At 38.0% G+C, this 17,552-nt stretch overlaps 2 protein-coding genes across 2 annotated transcripts in view; one reads left to right on the top strand and one right to left on the bottom strand.

Moving 5' to 3' along the window:
• Positions 1-17,552, bottom strand: part of LOC140947727 (chromodomain-helicase-DNA-binding protein 5-like) — a 233,965-nt gene that overhangs the window by 195,385 nt on the left and 21,028 nt on the right. The window lies entirely within an intron of this gene.
• LOC140922090 (uncharacterized) overlaps positions 16,979-17,552 on the top strand; it is an 11,452-nt gene continuing 10,878 nt past the window's right edge. The window contains exon 1 of the mRNA XM_073372118.1: positions 16,979-17,027. Coding sequence (XP_073228219.1) covers positions 16,979-17,027 — 49 coding nt within the window. The remainder of the gene's footprint in view (positions 17,028-17,552) is intronic.

Here is a 17,552-nt window from a genome sequence, read left to right on the forward strand (position 1 = left end):
ACGGACCCAAGAATAAAAACAGTAGTGACCTCGTATTGTTACAACTTCTATAAAGAAGGAAAAGCCAATATGAATAAAATGAATAAAAGCCGCCATTTAACCAATACATTTCTAATGACCACTTATGAGAACCATTCTCGTAAGCGGCCAGCTCCAGTGACGGACACCTATTTCGTTCGTAAGGACACACAGATGAGTTTTAAAATACACCGTTATTTTTAGGGGGTTATTATAACTCCAAAAATGGAGTAAAAATTTTAGGTACAGGATAACCTCTTTCTGGGGGTTACTTTAACTCCTTATTTAACTCCGAATTTGGGGTCATTTTTACTCCTGAAAAAGAGTTTTTTTACTCCCAGTCTGGAGTTAAAATAACTCCCAAAAAAATACTCCACAGTAAGGAGTTAAATTAGGCACACTAGAGGAGTTACTATAACTCCTTGAAAATTACTGTGTAAAATTAATTGAAAACATGAGAAATTAATGGTAGCTATAATTAAATAAGCCAATCATGAAAGAAAAAAAATCGTCCCCAAATAAAGACCAGAAACGAAAATCCAAAATGGTAAAAATTGTCGAGGCACGCAATAATCAAATTGACTCATCAAATAATAATCTGCGGCCAAAAGGGGTAAATTAAAAAGGTCAAACAAAAAAGGCCAGCAAAACGACATTTTCAAATACGTAAATCGTGATATCACGATACCAGTATTCTCCCAGTAGTAAATGCAAGGTCAGAATTCATCCTAACATGCCACCGGTATTAAACAAAGAATTTTGAGCTGTGATTTGTTCTGTTTGCGTTATATGTAATAGGCAAGACTTGTTGAAGAAAAACACTTGGTAATAATCATTATAAATTTCAGTGTTCGTGTTCCTGTTCACTAACTCCAAACGTTTGTTTTAGTCATTGTTTCACTACTGTTTTATATTCCTTTTGAATCGTGTTTGCAATCATACACGTTACCTGTTTCGTTGGCTGGTGTTTAGAACACTGCTTTTGAGCATAGCAAATTATGGATATACCAAAACATAACGTTAAAGATAATTGGCTAAAAGTTCCAATGGAGAAAAACAGCATTGAGCAATTTAAAATGCCATTAATTATTATTTTTTCAATCTTTAATTGCAAAACGAAAACATTTGAGAAACAAACGGTACATCCCATTCCCCTCCAGCCTCAGCCCGCCACGAGCCTAAGTACTATTGCAATCGACCTCTGACAAAAAGCTCCAGTATACATTCTTTATTATCGTCTCTTTACAAGGAATTACAAGCAGTTCGTTTACATTACAGGCTCAACTGTCTTGTAAACTTCTACCAAGATCAACATTTACACATAATTACGGCATCCCACCCACATTGTAAACGCCTTTCGGCATCTTGGTTAGTTAGAAGAGTGTATTTCAATAACATCCAAGAAAGATGAGGGTCAGTGAATCAGAAACCAAGTGAAACCCTTTCCACCTCTCAAGAATTTTTGTAGTCCTCTGTATCGTTTCAAACCTTTCCACAAGGGGACTGCAACTTTGCTTGAATGATTGCTGACTATTGCTGTAACATAATTCACGTACAAAACAACAGTTACAACAGTTCTAGACGGAAACGAAGCTGGGGTTGACCTTGTTTCGATATAACCCTTCCAGCTTTCTTACAAATTATGTTGTTCTTATGCTAACGTTTCTTTTTCAAGCACAATTTCAATAACGAAACAAAGGAGGCTTGTATCCTGTAGGGAGGAGGTGTCTCCAAGGAAATCGGTGACTCAGTCCTCGTACCAATATGACGTCGCGTCTCGCGTCAGTTACTTTGAAAATGGGGAACAAAGTGTTCGTCAACGAAATGGGTAAAAATTTCTCATATCTCACGAATATACTGCTCCATTCTCTTAGATTTGGCGTTATTGAGATCCCTATTGTCAAACATTTATAGAAAACCAGTGTTTGAATATTTTTGGATGAAACATCCAGTGACGTAATGAATTAAAGATTCCAGTCTATCGTCGGGCAAATTTTCCGAGTATTCATATCGACCGGTCACACTTTTGAGGGCCGGTGCACAGCGACATTGAGTAATTTAGACACAGAAATAGGAGGATCAACAAATATAATAGGCTCTAAGTGTGCGTAGTTTTAGCTCTTCACAGCCAATGGATCTCCATATCAACCCATTCAAACTGCGCTTCGCCCATCGCAAACTTTAAATTACCATACACAACTGAATTTTAATAATTAAATCCAGAAAACTGTTTTTTTTAAAAGGAACTACAAAGCCATTTTCAAAAATGTTTGCAAAACGCAACACCAGACGATGAAAACAGTAAAACAACTGTAGCAACAGCAGCAACCGCGAAGGTTTAAGCAGCAAGCAAAAATTTAGCAATTAGAGGCAAATCAAAACTACCATACAATCAATTCTTCAAAAAGCCAATTAAACAGCGTAAAGCCCACAAATAAACCACATAACCACCTATTTCTAGGGTGTGTAGCTAAATGTCGTGAGTCGTGGGTAATTGGTAGAGGTCGTGGGTCGTGGGTGTGGGTGTGGGTGTGGGTGTGTATAAATGTCGTGGGTAAAAAAAGGAATAGAAAAAATATGATAAAGTAAAGTAATTGGAAAAAATAAATAGAAAAAAGTTGTAAAATATTCGAGAAACCAAAATCTCTAACTCCTTGATTGCCTTTTTCGTCACGGCTTCTTCTTAGTCCTCTTCCTGGTATTTTCTTAGCTACGTGAGACTTGGCTCCCCTTTCACACGCATCACTGTATAAGAGACATTTTGCCGATGAAGATTTATCCATACCTGAGCTATCGCTGCGAAATAAACGAAACAGACGTAAATTATACCTGCAATTTGCAGAAAGTATGGGACAGCTCTGACTCGCTGAATGGAAATAGCTGCTCACTATTTATCTTTATTCGATCTACAATTCCAATGATCAGTAGGGATTTTTTAACACGATGGAATGCGACCACCGTGGGAAAGGGGAGGGGAAAAGGACAATTTTTAGGTATTTCATATTTTTGGATAGAAGTTTTGGGTCTCTTATCTTACGAAGGAGCCATCTTCATTCCCAACCTTTCAAGTTAAGGCGAGACTGTTTGTAAATACTATTGCCGTACGGGAATACAATTTGCTCGATTCTTTTTTGTTTTGTTTTGTGTACAAAATTTTTGCTGTAACGATTCGAAATATCATTCCTTAAACTGAAAGGACGTTTCAGTCACAAATGTTGACATCTGTGAGAAAAAGCAGTTCAGTCTCCAGTTTTTCTGTAGCCTGCTTCAGGTTTACATAGTGCACAGAGTTTCTTTTATTTTTCACTTAGATGTACTTTTAGTGGCAGTTTGTACTAGAGGATTCGCTTATTTACTTTGCTGACCGCGGGGAAGGGGAATAGGACTGGTATGTACGCGGAGATTTTCGTTTCATGAATTTTACAACTTTTTGCCATTTAATTTTTTAATTTTTATTTTTTTTGGAAGACTTTTTTTAACCCGCGACATTTACGCACACCAACACCCACGAACCACACCCACGACCCACGACCCACGACCTCTACCCACTACCCATGACCGTCGACATTTATCTACACTCTATCCCAAAAACTTCTCAACGCTGTAAAGGATCAGCAGTAAGATTAAAGGGAAACAAGCTAAAGGGAAAAATTAGATTAAAAAACTAAAACTAAGCAAAAAAAATACAGCAAAGGAAAAGAAAACACTCCAGGAGCCGAACCTACTTCATTTGCACTAAAAGGCAACTCCCAGACCACTGCACCACGTGCCACTCATTTTCTGATGAAGTAAGTTTGTTATATCAAAACCATTTTTCTCTACCACAGACGCTGTTTGAAGGTAGTGGAGCTGTATTTTTGATGAATTCAAAGATACAGGCCCGGTTCAGACGCTGATCTTTTCACGAGCCGAACCTGATACATTGAATTAAGTACATGACAAAGTTCAATTAGGAACACCTATTTCAATTTCCAACGGCTCAGCCTTTCTTCACGCCTTTCCCGGCCGGGAATTTCAACTGAACGACTTTGGAACGGTTTTGATTCAGACACCGAACTTTTCATGTACCGAACCTAATGCATAAATTATAATAACGTATTTTGCAAGCAGTTTGACCAAAATGAGCATTTTTTCCTTTCGAATTTAGTTCGGCTGAGATTAAGAACGGCGTCTGAATCAGTTCAGGTGGTCTAAATAGTTTGGGTCGCCCTTAATTCGAATGAGGTTCGGCTCATGAAAAATTCGGCGTCTGTACTGGGTCAAATTTGAGGAAAATTAGCTTAAGCGCGTATTTCAAAGCTATTTCGTATTATTTCGCGTTCAACAGGACGATCTATTTAGATAATCGATCAAACTAGCTGTACTGAATCTGGTGGAGAATTAAGAATCAACAGAGGCCCACACTGGAACGGATTGATATGAAGAACGGTTGGTTTGCTCAGCGAAAGAATATATGGAATGTAAAAGACTGTGACCTCTGAATCGAACCTCCTATTCTGGAGACTAGACGTTGCCTTTTTTAGAGAAAAAAATAACTAATTTTTGATGACCTTGGTGGTCCCGTAAAGAAGATGGCGATCCCGCAACACCACCTGCGACACAAATTAACAAAATTACACAATTACGGACACAAAATACCAAGACGGTTTGCACAAGCAGATAAAGACGACAATAAAGCTCACCCACTTATGATAAAATTGGCGATGTATAGCAATATTTGTATAGCTTTTTATCTTTTCCTTGACCTCTCTTGTTCGAATGACTATGGTGTCCCTAGCAAATTTGCACAAGCGACCCGAAGTTCTCGCCCGTTACTATGTGACGCCACACTGGCAGTGATTAATCGGTCACAGACAAACACTTGAAAACAACAGAGCTGGTCCCTCCCTCCTGTTTGTATTAAAACAAAGTCACACTCAGAACTTAGAACTTAGAATAAATACTCCCAAAATGATAAAGATTCCTTTAATACTGGGAGGGTACCGGTCAGCGGTTACAGCCTGCGCAGATGTGAAGGCACATTAAGTTATCTAATGGCAGGCAAAGTACACTGCCTAAAACAGCTTAATGTAGAAGATGACATAACTCCATAAGGGAGCAGATTCCAGACTCTAATACCCTTGGGAAAAATGAATTGAAAACTGAGACATTTGCCTGTAATTGGCAATAGGTAAGTTGGTGAGATGTAGTAGACCTGATTTGGTCGGTAGATTTAACTGGACTAGGAGGTTGACAGTTTGCTAAATTATGAATTTTATAGAAAAGCGCTGATTGGTTGAACAAACGCCTGTATCCGAGAGTATCCCAGCCTAAGGACTTAACAAGGCTAGAAGTACTTGTTGAGATGTTATAGTCGTTGCATACAAAGAGAGCCGCATTCTTCTGAATTTGTGCAAGGCGTTTTATGTCAGTGTCAGCCTAAGGATTCCACGAAAAGGATGCATACTCAAGCGTAGGTCTAACCAGTGTCATATAAGCTCTCTCTTTAACCTCTGCGCGGCATGGTTTCAGTGATCTTCTAATAACACCAAGGGACTTATTTGCCTTTGCAGCTATCTTAGAGCAGTGAGCACCCCAGCGATGGGTTTCGGTACACGTAACTCCCAGATAGTCACATTCAGGTACTCTTGTTAATGCCTCAGAATTTTGCAGTATATGTGAAGTTGGGGGGTTTCCGTTTCTTTGTAATACAAAGTAGACGGCACCTAGTTACGTTAAAGTCCATCTGCCAATCAGAAGCCCACTTAATCTTCTTGGAGCACTTGATGGTCATGTAGGGAATTAATGGTCTTGTAAAGCACAGCGTCATCAGCGAAAAGACGTAATTGCGAATTTGTTACTTGGGTGATATCAATTATGAACAATAGGAAGAGAGTCGGACCCAAAACGGAGCCCTGTGGAACACCAGAGGGAACAGGAGTAGTGGTTGAATGAGTGCCGCTTACGACCACAAATTGGGTACGATTATGGAAAAAAGCAGCAATCCAAGCAAGCGTCTTTCCATTAATGCTGCAGTGGGCTAACTTGTGTTGTAATTTAATATGGGAGACTTTGTAGAAAGCCTTCGAGAAATCCAACAGAAGGGCGTCAACTTGTCCATGCTGATTTAAGGTGTTGGCCCAGTCATGAAACGTCAGAACTAGCTGGGTTTCACAGGACAAATTAGCACGGAAGCAATGTTGTAGATGAGACAAGAGATATTTTTCAGACAGATGTTTATTCAAGTTGTTAAGAACAATATGCTTCATCACCTTACAGCAGAGGCACGTAAGGGATACTGGTCGATAATTAGCTGGGTTTTCCTTGCTTGATTTCTTGTGGACAGGAACGACCATAGTTGTTAACCAGTGGTTTGGTAAGGTGCCTGCGTCATAGCCTTGTTGGAAAATGAATGTCAACATGCTTGAAATCTCAGCGGATAGGTCACGTAGGAAGCGTGGTGAGATACCATCTGGGCCAGCTGACTTTGATGGATTTAATGAGGCAAGCTGTTTGAGAACACCATTGGGGAAAACACTATGTCCCGCATGTTATTAGTATAAGCAGGAATGGATGGGGAGAAGGCAGGAAGCAAGCCGTTGTCTTTGGTGAACACACTTTGGAAATAGTCATTTAAGGCTTCGGCCTTATCTCCTTCAGAGATAAATATTGAGTCTCCTTGGCGCAACGTAGGTATAAAAAAGTTCTCAGACCGCAAGCGCTTGATATAGCTCCAAAATCGTTTGGGATTTTCCTCTAGGCTACCCCGAATCACAATATTAAGATAGTCATTGCGGGCGGTCTGTAGTAATTTCACCACTCTGTTTCTTTGGCAGCGATATTCAAGCCACGCTGGTGAGCGTTTGTCACCCGTGCGCCTTGCCCTTTTTAAGACGGCGGTCCCTTTTACCCATTTGACGCTTAATTTATCTTGTAATCCTGGGGAGCGAAATTCTTGAACTTGTCATTTTTGAGGGGACATGCTTATCAACTGCTACAGTCAATATGGTCTTGAAGAATGACCAGTTGTCCTCCAGATGACTAAGGGCACAGCGAGTGAAAAATTCTGAAGCACCTTTTGAGACATCTTGACGAAGTTTGTCGAAATTAGCCTTATCATATTGGTATACCTAGAGCGGAAGACGTGACGTCCTATTGTATTTAGATCGAATATTGAACAAGAAAATATCATGGTCTTTCATGCCTGGTATGACCCGTGCAAAAGAAACCAAGGAAGGACATGAAGATAAGACTAAGTCTCGAGTCTTAAGCGATGCAGGGCGGGTGGGAGTAGTGATATATTGTATAAGAGCGTGGTAAGTATCACGTTCCCTCGAAGGCTAGGGTACTAAGCCAGCAACTGTAAAATGGGAGAGTTGATGAAGAATATGTTGAGGTACCTCTTGCATGGCCAACCACCATATGATCGGACCATTATATGAGTGCCTACCCCAAGCAGTTACCCTTTTTTTTCCTTCATTCCTTCATTCTGCCTGTTACCATCTGGATTCCAACTTACGCTTTAGCACTGCAAATGACTACTGCACCTAATGTCTTCATTCTGTGACGGGCACAGGATGGATAAAGGCTGACTATCCTTGGTGTTTCTGTGACCTGCCACACTGCAGTGTATATGCATTGGTGCACTGTACTAAAAGTGATGACAGGCTGAGCGATCTCGTATGTTTTTTTTTACGGCTAGCGTTTATTTCCTATGTAATAGCGACTATACGTCAAGTAAACGTAAGATTTTACTGTCCATTTTTTAACACATTTTTATCTAAGGTGCTTGGTAATTCGTGATACTGATTAGACTAGAAACAACTCGACTCATAAAAACTCTTTAACACTTGCACATTAATATAACTATTTTCAGTGCTTACAAGTTTAAGCTGGTACTTCGTTTAACAGGCACAATGACGATAAGAAAGTCTACTTGGTTTTGAAGGTGAATTGTATTTTCACTAATTTTAGAAAGTTTTCTTTTCAACTTCAGAAGTAGATGACTTAGTGGCTTTTAGCGAAAATAAAGAATGCGTTCGTACAGCCTCAGCCAGCAATCAATCCTGCAAACAACCATTTCCGAAATACCCTTGGAGAAAAGAATAAAAAGATACATTTCTGCAAACATGTTCGGGGGAGCGGAAAATGGATATTTACTTTGTACTGGACTATCAGGTCCTAGCTGAAGATCCCTTCTTCTAATTTATGTTTAAGATTTTACGAACTAGTCCAAGAGAGAGAATAATTGGACCTGTCCAATTATTTTCTTCCCTAGTAATCTGCTCAAGTGGCTCACAAACTCAGGGAAAGTTTCTCGTCTTACAATGCATTGGAAGGGCTGATTGGTCACTTGATTACTGGCGTTTCGACAAGTAGCTTTTTATATACTAACACTTACGCAATTCATACCTGTAGAGTGCTTTCAGATAATCCTATCAAGACTATTGAGCATCGAGCTTTCAGTATCCCAGGTGGACAGTTCTTAATGTAAGTAAGACGATTTGTATTGTTTAAGCTCACTTGTAAACGCAAAATCTGAGGGGTATGGCTGGTTCATAACTTACGCCCAACTACTAGTAGCAAAACTTTATTTGAAATCGGATTGAAGAGTAGCACAAGCGCTAGTATCTCCTAGCGATACCTGGAATATCAATTTAATTACACAGAATAATCTTAAATTATGAAAAAATATTATATGTATATAGATGCTAATAAAAAAGTAAGAATAAGTAATCAAGCTATAGCTCACAGAGTTCAGACAAACGAACATTGTTTGTAAAGTGAGCTATATGCTAGGGTTAGCTCTAAGATCATGAAGATGATGTGAACTTCGGAAATACAAATTTTGAATGAAGATGTGATCGTCGCAATGGTTATTGCAATTTAAGCTATTGCAAATAAACCCGAAAAAATTTTTCGGGACTTCAACAGGATTCGAACCCATGGCCTCCGCGTTAGCGCTGCAGTGCTCTACCATTTGAGCTATGAAGATCCACACATTGGGAGCAGGCCAATTTGTTGAGTTCATCTTATCTAAGATGATATGAACTGCGGAAATACAAATTTTGAATGAAGATATGATCGTCGCAATGAAGATAAGATCATCATCTTAATTCTAAACTATTTTATAATTTGGGTGCTAAAAATTTCAAAGAAGGTGTGCGATAAAAGATGGTATTGACCCGTGCTTTCTCTAAACTGTTTTTACCTCTAAGCTAAGTCCTAGTTCTGGGTACAAGTAGTGCTGATATGTAGGAAGGTGTGTCAGCTTGAAAGGAAGAATTAACATTAAGTAATAATCATGGGTACAAAGTAGTGTAAAAAGATAATACCAACGAACGTAAAAGGTAATAAAATACTTTTCAGTTAACTTTTCGCAATTCCTTTCTTTGCAGCTTCATGATTCGCACTCAGTTAAAAGCAGTGAGCCTCGGAATCTTCTCTTTTCTCGATTTTCAAAACCTAACTTCTGTCATGTAAGTACGATTCGTATATTACCAGAACTGTTGTAGAAAATGGCCAATATATATTAGAGGGGCCTTTTAAGTACGTATAAGATAAACATATGCACTCGCAGCCTTTTTATCAGGCATCACACTCGTTCACTACGCTCACTTGTTCAATTTCGGATACGTTAACAGCTAGTGCAACACTCGTACGCGCGCGCTTTTCATGAAGTATTATATATAAAACTCAATTGGTGTCCCGCTTATCAGTTGCTACGCTCGTAGGGAATCGGGCTTTGATATCGGTAAGAAATACTTAACAATCCAATTTTCGTTTCCTTTTGTAGAACCATGAATGATGGCAAAATTGGTACCATGAAAGTTTTGGATTCATTTCAACAAGAACGCAGCACTATTTATCTGTTCGTAAATTTCTTTTATACCGTAATGCAATGTTCTAATATGCGGTTGCATTGTCTTTTACCTTTATTTACTGGGTTACTATAGCTTCATGCGTCACCTCAATGTAAACAACACTGAAGAGATTTCTCAACTCTCACTGTGAGGTGTAGGTGAATCTGTATTTTTGTCCCTTTTCTGCCTCTGTCATTTTCATATACTTGATATTCTCACCTGTCTTGACGTTGAAAGAGCATTGCAATACAAGTCGAACCTCTCGTAAGCAACCACCCAAAGAGCCAAGCTGTAGTGGTCGCTTTCGGAGGGGGTCGCTAACGAGAATCGAATCAAAAGTGGTCTCTTCTGAAAACAGGATGGACACGTCTAATTTTCCTACAGGCAACTTCTAAGGTACGATGAGTGTTCTCCCATTTGATTCAAGTTCTTATTATTCAGATCACGTGTATGATTTTAGACCAAATTGCAGTTCATTCAGTTCCATTATTAACTTAGTAGGGAAACGAAAATCACTTAAAGAGTAACAACTTTAAGAAAGCTCATGAAGGGATTTCGAAACGATGACTTGCTTGCTGAATGTACGATACTAGAGGAATCTTAAAAAAAGTGAATGCCTGGAACTCTTTGGAAAATACACGTCTTAACACCTAATGCAAATGTGTGGCAGTATGGACCCACAGAGATCCATGCAACGTTTCACAGAGTGGGTGTTTTCGCTTAAGAGAGCAGGTCGCCCATGATGGTCGACTATATTAAATTAGTTATCTTTGAGCCCAATATATCGAATAACTCGTTGACTCATTTGCCCCCTCCCCCCCCCCCCCCCCTTCTTCAGCAATTTTGCAGATTTTGATGACTGGTATTCCCTTGCATATTACGTAGATATTGCTCGCAAAAACTCGACAATTCCACAAATTGCCGGCTACGTTTAGCAACCTCGGCTTTAAACTTACTGACTGACTCAATCTAGATATATCTTCTTTCTTCATTATTTCATATAATGAAAAGTGAAGTTAGTACAAACCATCAAATGATACAAAACACGTCCGATAAATACAATGTACCAATCTTTTTAGCAACCTTAATGTCAATTTGTTACATTTTATAAACGTTTTTTTACTGAAACATTTATATCTTTCAATTTAGCGGCTTGGGCCAAGATATCTCTGCTTCCATTGACCTTCGGAAATACTTTTCGGACACCGTTGGAAATGTACGCAATTCATTTAAGCGAGCTGGTTTTGCGAATGCAACTCTTGATGACTACAATTTACTGCCATGTTCACTTGGTACTTTTGTAAATGCAAGTCGTCTAGAATGCGTCGAATGTCCTGCAGGTAAAATATATATTGTGTTACATGATTATTATTAAAACTTGTACTTGTCCTATGGGTGATGATTAATTCAAATCACAAACAGCAGTAGTGGAATTCGAGTGCGAATTAAACGCTAATAATTTTAAAATTGATAAAACACTCGCTGTAAGATTTTTAAACATCTTCAAAAACGTCCACGAATTACATTATTTTATTTCTATTGTATTCCTATTTTTTAAAAAAACTGTTGTGAAAAATTGTGAGCTGAATTTCTCAGTTTAAGGGTCTGCTTGCCTTTGAATTGCCCAAAAAGAATGTCAACAAGATGGCTGTATATTAATTAGCATTGCTCTTTCTCTCTGGTGTTTTATTGACTTCGACGATAGAGAGATTAAGCATCACGTTCACGTCTAACGGCAAACGCGAATTTGTACCACGTGGCCAAAAAGAAAACAAACACAGACCGATCATTGCTCGCTTCGTTTGCCGAAAAGACAGAGATCAGGTTTTTCCAGGAAGAAGGGAATTAAAGAGAGCACAAGGTTCATGGACGCTTACATAACCGCAGATTATGCAAAAGCTATACAAGATGAACGAAGGAAGCTAATAAAGGCGATGTTCAAGGCAAAAGAGCAAGGTTCAGAGGCCAAAGTGGTTGGTAGATATCTGTACATAGGAGAACTAAAGTATGATGTAACAAATATCCCTGAAGATTTTAAATAGATCAAAGAACGAACATAGATCTGTTCAACTAATTTACGGTACTACTGGAGCAATACAACAATTCAACAAGATTGAAGCTAATTAGATTCTGAGAAACAAAACATTTAAGATTGTAGAAGGGTTAGTACCTTCTTAAAATACTTCATTTGAATATCTCAAGGGAGTATGTTTCAGCTAGTGTTTTGGTGCTTAACGTGTGTCCCTGTATTATTTTCTTTTTCTTATCTTTTAGTGTTGTATTTAAGATTTTTTCGAGTGTTTTTCTATTCTAAATTTAGCTTACTGTGTTTATTTGTTAATTTTCTTTATGCACAATCAGTATCCTTTACTTGCTTTCAAAGTATGTCTACATTCACGCCTTCGTTTGTTCAATTACACCTTCGGCTCTTTTGTTTTCAGCTATGCAGTCCCACAATTTGCATGCAGTCCCACAATAGTTGTTCAGTGCTTTTAAACTAATGTCTCAGTGTGAAGGGCTTAAGTAATTTCCGTAAAAGTAGAACCATCTTTATCTGGTGTCGTAAACGCAAAGCAGACCTTATTTTTTTACAAGAGACGTACCCTATCGCTGCAAAAGAGAATCAATGGAGAAATGAATGGGGTGCTGAGATGATATCTTGCCACGGTAGTTCTAATTCGCGAGGTGTTGCGATTTTGTTTAAAAATGGTATTGATTGCACCATTAATCATAAAATTGTAGACCTGGCATGAATGGGCGATACATTACTTTAAAAGCTTGCATCCAAGATAAAGACTATGTGCTGATTAATGTTTATGCGCCGAACAAGGATAGAGATTAAGTGAATTTTTTCAACAACCTACTTTTAATTTTGGAAAATGAAAATCTGGATTCTGTGGATAACAAATTGTCCACTCGATCCATTACTTGACAAAAAAGGTGGAGCAAGTACAAAAAGTAAGTCAGTTATCTCTTGTGTCGACGATTTCAAAAGTAAATTAGATTTAGTGGATATCTGGAGTTTGGCCACTAATAAGTGAAAGTTTTATCAAGTGCGCAAATGAATGTTTCGAAAAAGGGGAAATGTCATGCTCACAAAAACAGGCTGTAATTATTCTACATGAGAAAAGTGGAAAAGATCGCGCTCTAATGTAGATACGGAAATTATGTCCAAAGTGATCGCAGCAAGGGTTAAAAAGGTGTTACCCAGTATCATTCACTACAAATAGACTGGTTATGTCAAAAATCGACCGGCCTGGATAATCTTCCCCCTGGAATGTTAAAGGATGCAGCTACTATTATAACCAAGCTATTAGCCTACATAATAAATTTATCCTAACGCTTGTAGTCTGGTTCAGTGCCCATGGAATGGAAAGCCACCACGGTTATACCGCTTTTCAAAAGCTGTTCCATGGTTGAGCACGACAGTTACAGGCCTATATCTATACTACCAGTATTGTCTAAGATCTTGGAAAGGATTGTATATAAACAGTTGTTGTCACACCTCAAAAATAATGGTTTCCTGTCATCTTTCCAGTTCGGATTCCGATCTAAACGCTCTACTGAACTAGTAGTTACATATTTTACGGACATAATCAGGAAAGAAGTTGAGAATGGAAACATCCTGGGTGCTGTTTTTATCGATCTATCAAAAGCATTTGACACTGTTAGTCACTCGTGCCTTCTTAATGAGTTGCCGTCTTATGGAATTAACAATAAGGAGCTTCATTGGTTTACTGATTATTTGTTTTCTCGAACGCAAACAGTGCAATTCAAAGGTGCTTTGTCGTATGCCAATCCCATATTTTCTGGAGTTTCACAGGGAAGTATATTGGGACCGCTATTGTTTACTATACATTTTAATGATGTGCATACGCCTCTTCAGTCAACCTCAATCATCACTTATGCGGATGATACAGTAATTTTCACGGCTGCTAAAGATCTGGAAACCATTCAAAGGCATCTCAGTGAAGATTGTCGCAACCTGTCTTCTTGGTTTCGTGATAATGAGCTTGTCCTTAATCTAAAAAAGGGCAAAACTGAGTGTATGATCTTTGGTACTGCCAAAAGGCTTAATGCATTGAATGGAAGACAACTAGCCTTGACTGTAAATGGAACACTGATTAATTCCACGTCATCCTATAAATACTTGGCTGTAAACTTGGATTCATCCTTAAATCTCGAATCACATTTTGACAAAATGTATAAAAGAGCAGCTGGAGGATTTAATTTTCTCAGGAGAATCCGACCTTTAATCGACAAGAGCAGCGCTGAGAAAGTCTAGAAAGCAATGATTCAACCTGTTTTTACGTATTGTGGAACTTTGGGTCTCTGTTGGTTACGTTCCCGTAAGAGTCGAATTGAAAGCATTGAACGTCGAAGTCAGAAAGTCATTGGTGTAAATTATCAAGTCCAGACACTGGAGAGTTTAATAAAGAGACAGTCCTGCAAGCTTGTGTTTGATTGTCTTCGGGATAACGTCTGTACCCCTTTTAAGAGATATTTTACAAAAATTGAACACAACATTAACACTAGAAACAATGGGTGTTCACTAACACTTCCCAAAGCCAAATTAGAATTTGGACGGAGAAGTTTTGCCTTTCAAGGGGTTCTAGTTCACAATACTTTACCTCGGCATTTAAGAAATTTAAATTCCAGGTTTCTTTTTAAGAGTAATTTAAAAGAGTTTTTTCAATTGTATTTCATAATTTACAACTCTTTTCAGTCTTGTAAGTCGATGATTTTTACAGATTTTGATTTTTAAATCTTAGATACTAAGAAACTAAGCTTTTACAGCTTGCAGACGATACAACCGCTGTGTTAGCTGACACAAGCTCGGCCGAAAGATTATTTGAACTACTTAACACATGCGAAATAGTCCAGTTTCGAATTAAAAATTACCGCTGAATACAAACATTAACGACACATTCACACAAGGTTAGCCTCGACGTAAAGTAAAATATTCAGAAATTCCGGCAGGTAAGTGCTTGAAATTTGAATATACACAATAGACAGAGTAATAAACAGATCTTTTTCTCGTTGGAATTTGTGAATATATTACTTCAGATGGAGGCTAAGGCTGTAAAAAATGCGTCTTCACTTCTTCAATTCACCGGTCATAGCGAACTCGAAACTGGACTATTCTCCGCTCTGGACACAAGATTAACTGTTCAAAAACTGAAGATATGTGGATTGGATCTAAGAGACATTATAAAGAAAAACCATTCAGTATTAAATGGCCGGACGAGCCAATAAAAGCTCTTGGTGTATATTTTACTTACGATCAAAAATTGCTTAAAGAAAAGAATTTTATTGAACGACTGGATTCGATTAAAAAACTTATTAATATATGGTCCGCTAGAGGCCTGTCGATATACGGTAAGGTGACAATAATCAAATCTTTTCTTATCCCTAAATACATTTACTTTTGTTCGATCCTTCCAACTCCCAAGGAATTGATAAAAGAATTGAATAAAATATTGTTTAAATTTCTCTGGAAAGGTGTAGATAAGGTAAGAAGAGCTTCAGTTATAAACGAATACGAAGAGGGAGGACTAAGAATGGCAGATCTCGAGTGCATGGTTAAATCATTGAGATTAGCTTGGTTAAAAAATTTTTTTCAGTGGGACCAATGGAACGTGGAAAAGCTACCTGAACACATAGTGAGCTCCGTTGGGGGGTTGTTCTTTTTTAACTGCAACTACAATATCTCGGATTACACAATTCCTTCTCAATTTTATCTGGAACTTCAGAGTCATTTGCATTCAAGATTTTTTATTTAGTCTGAACGGTACCGATTCTTATAATCAACTGTTTAAAAAAATATGCAAAACAAATATTTTAGAATGGTCTGGCTTGCGTAGGTCCCTGCCATTATCGCTAAGAAGTTATGACAGGTATCCTTCCATAAACTCTCCAACATTTGTGGTAAGTGACAACAATTTTGATGTTACGAAAGGGAAATCAAAGGATTACTAGAACCTACTTATCAGAGAAAAAGCTAAACCGCCCAATATTATTCAAAACAATATGTAAAAAAGAATTCTCTAAAAGAAAGTGGGTACTGACGCCTTATTTAACTGTCCTAACTCCGTTTTATTTCATTGCCTCGTTGTACTTTTTTACTAATTTCTTTTAGCCCTGTAATATTTTAACAATTCATTTTGCTTTACTCTGTTTATGTCTATTGTTTAAATGCTTTCTTGTAGTATTGTAAAAATACAAAATACAAATAGAATAAAAACTAAAAAATATACATCAAGATTTTGAAAAGATACAATGTCCAATGAATTTGCATTAGTTATCTCTAAGTAAATTGACTACAGCATTTAAAACATAAAATAGTTAAAAACATTTTAAATCTTGGTAGTACCTGGGCAGCGACTGGACCGACTGTGCGCTTAAAATCAAGTTCCTTAAAATAAGAGTCCTTCTTCACTTTGCGATTAAATACAGTAAACTGGCCTGTAAAATTAGTCGAGACCGCGTTCCAAAGAATAGCGCCTCTATAGCTAATAGATTTTTTAAAATGTACGCAGTGCAACGTTTATTTGTCAGGTATGAAAGACCCGCAGGTGCTACACCTATAAACACGCTATGGGGTAGTTAAAATAATTAATAGTTTTAATTAATTAATACTTTTATAATAGAAGGTTATAGCAATCCAATTCCAATTTCGGTATACTTTATCAGTAGGCACATCGCGGGGCAAGTTGTATATTATTCTGACTGCCCTACAATCAAATACTTTCAGGGAATGTAGAAGTTTCGCATTAGGGCATCCGCCCCAAAACAACCAAGTCCATACAGAAATGATGGTAATATTATCTTGGAGTACAAGTCCAATAGGGCTTTTCTGCACAAAAACGAACTCCTTTTCAGGAGGTTCAGTTTGTTAACAAAATTCTTTTTTACGTCTGTAAGGTAGTGTGACCAGGAAAGCCTGTCGTCGACATAGAATTTAGCCGCCCGAAGTGCGGTTTTCTCATCAATAGCATATCTTCGCACTTTGCCGAGTGAGGAGTTAAAGAGTTCTCTAAGCACCAACTGTTCAGTTCCGATAAAGCTTAATTTAAAGAAGTGACAGTGTTATCAATAGTGTCCCCAAATGATAAACGATGGTGTCATCCGCTTACATAAAGACAGAGCCAGAGGAAACAGCACTTGGTACGTCATTGATGTACAAGGCGAACAACGTTGGGCCCAGCACTTTCCCTTTAATTGTCGTTTACTTTTCATTATTTCAACACATAAATTAGCAGTTTCATGCAATCTTTTAGCCATAACAATTGTTTTGAGCTGTTTTTGTCTGCTCATTTTTTATTTTGAGAAATTCTCAACTCGAATCTAACGTTTGCCGTTTGCCGTATACGTGATGCTCAAACTCTCCTTGTCTCGATTCATAAAAACGCAAAAACCTGAACTTTGCCAGTATCGAGCCAGCCACATTTATTGGATTCTTAAATTATTATAATACGACCAGGTGCTAGTTTTTTTTCTTATGCTTTGCAATAGGAAAGTCCGTCCACAGAAACCAATCATATTACGGGAATTCTAATTTATTTGTAGGCCATGAAATTTTAAAGAAGTAACCAAGGATTTTGTAACCCGGCAATTTTACCCCAAACTACTTTTTGCCGGCTCCGCAGATCCATTTTAGTCATATTTTGGGACTTAAAAATTAAATTTATT

The sequence above is a fragment of the Porites lutea genome, chromosome 1 (assembly GCF_958299795.1).
Source record: "Porites lutea chromosome 1, jaPorLute2.1, whole genome shotgun sequence".
Classification (NCBI taxonomy): Eukaryota; Metazoa; Cnidaria; class Anthozoa; order Scleractinia; family Poritidae; genus Porites; species Porites lutea.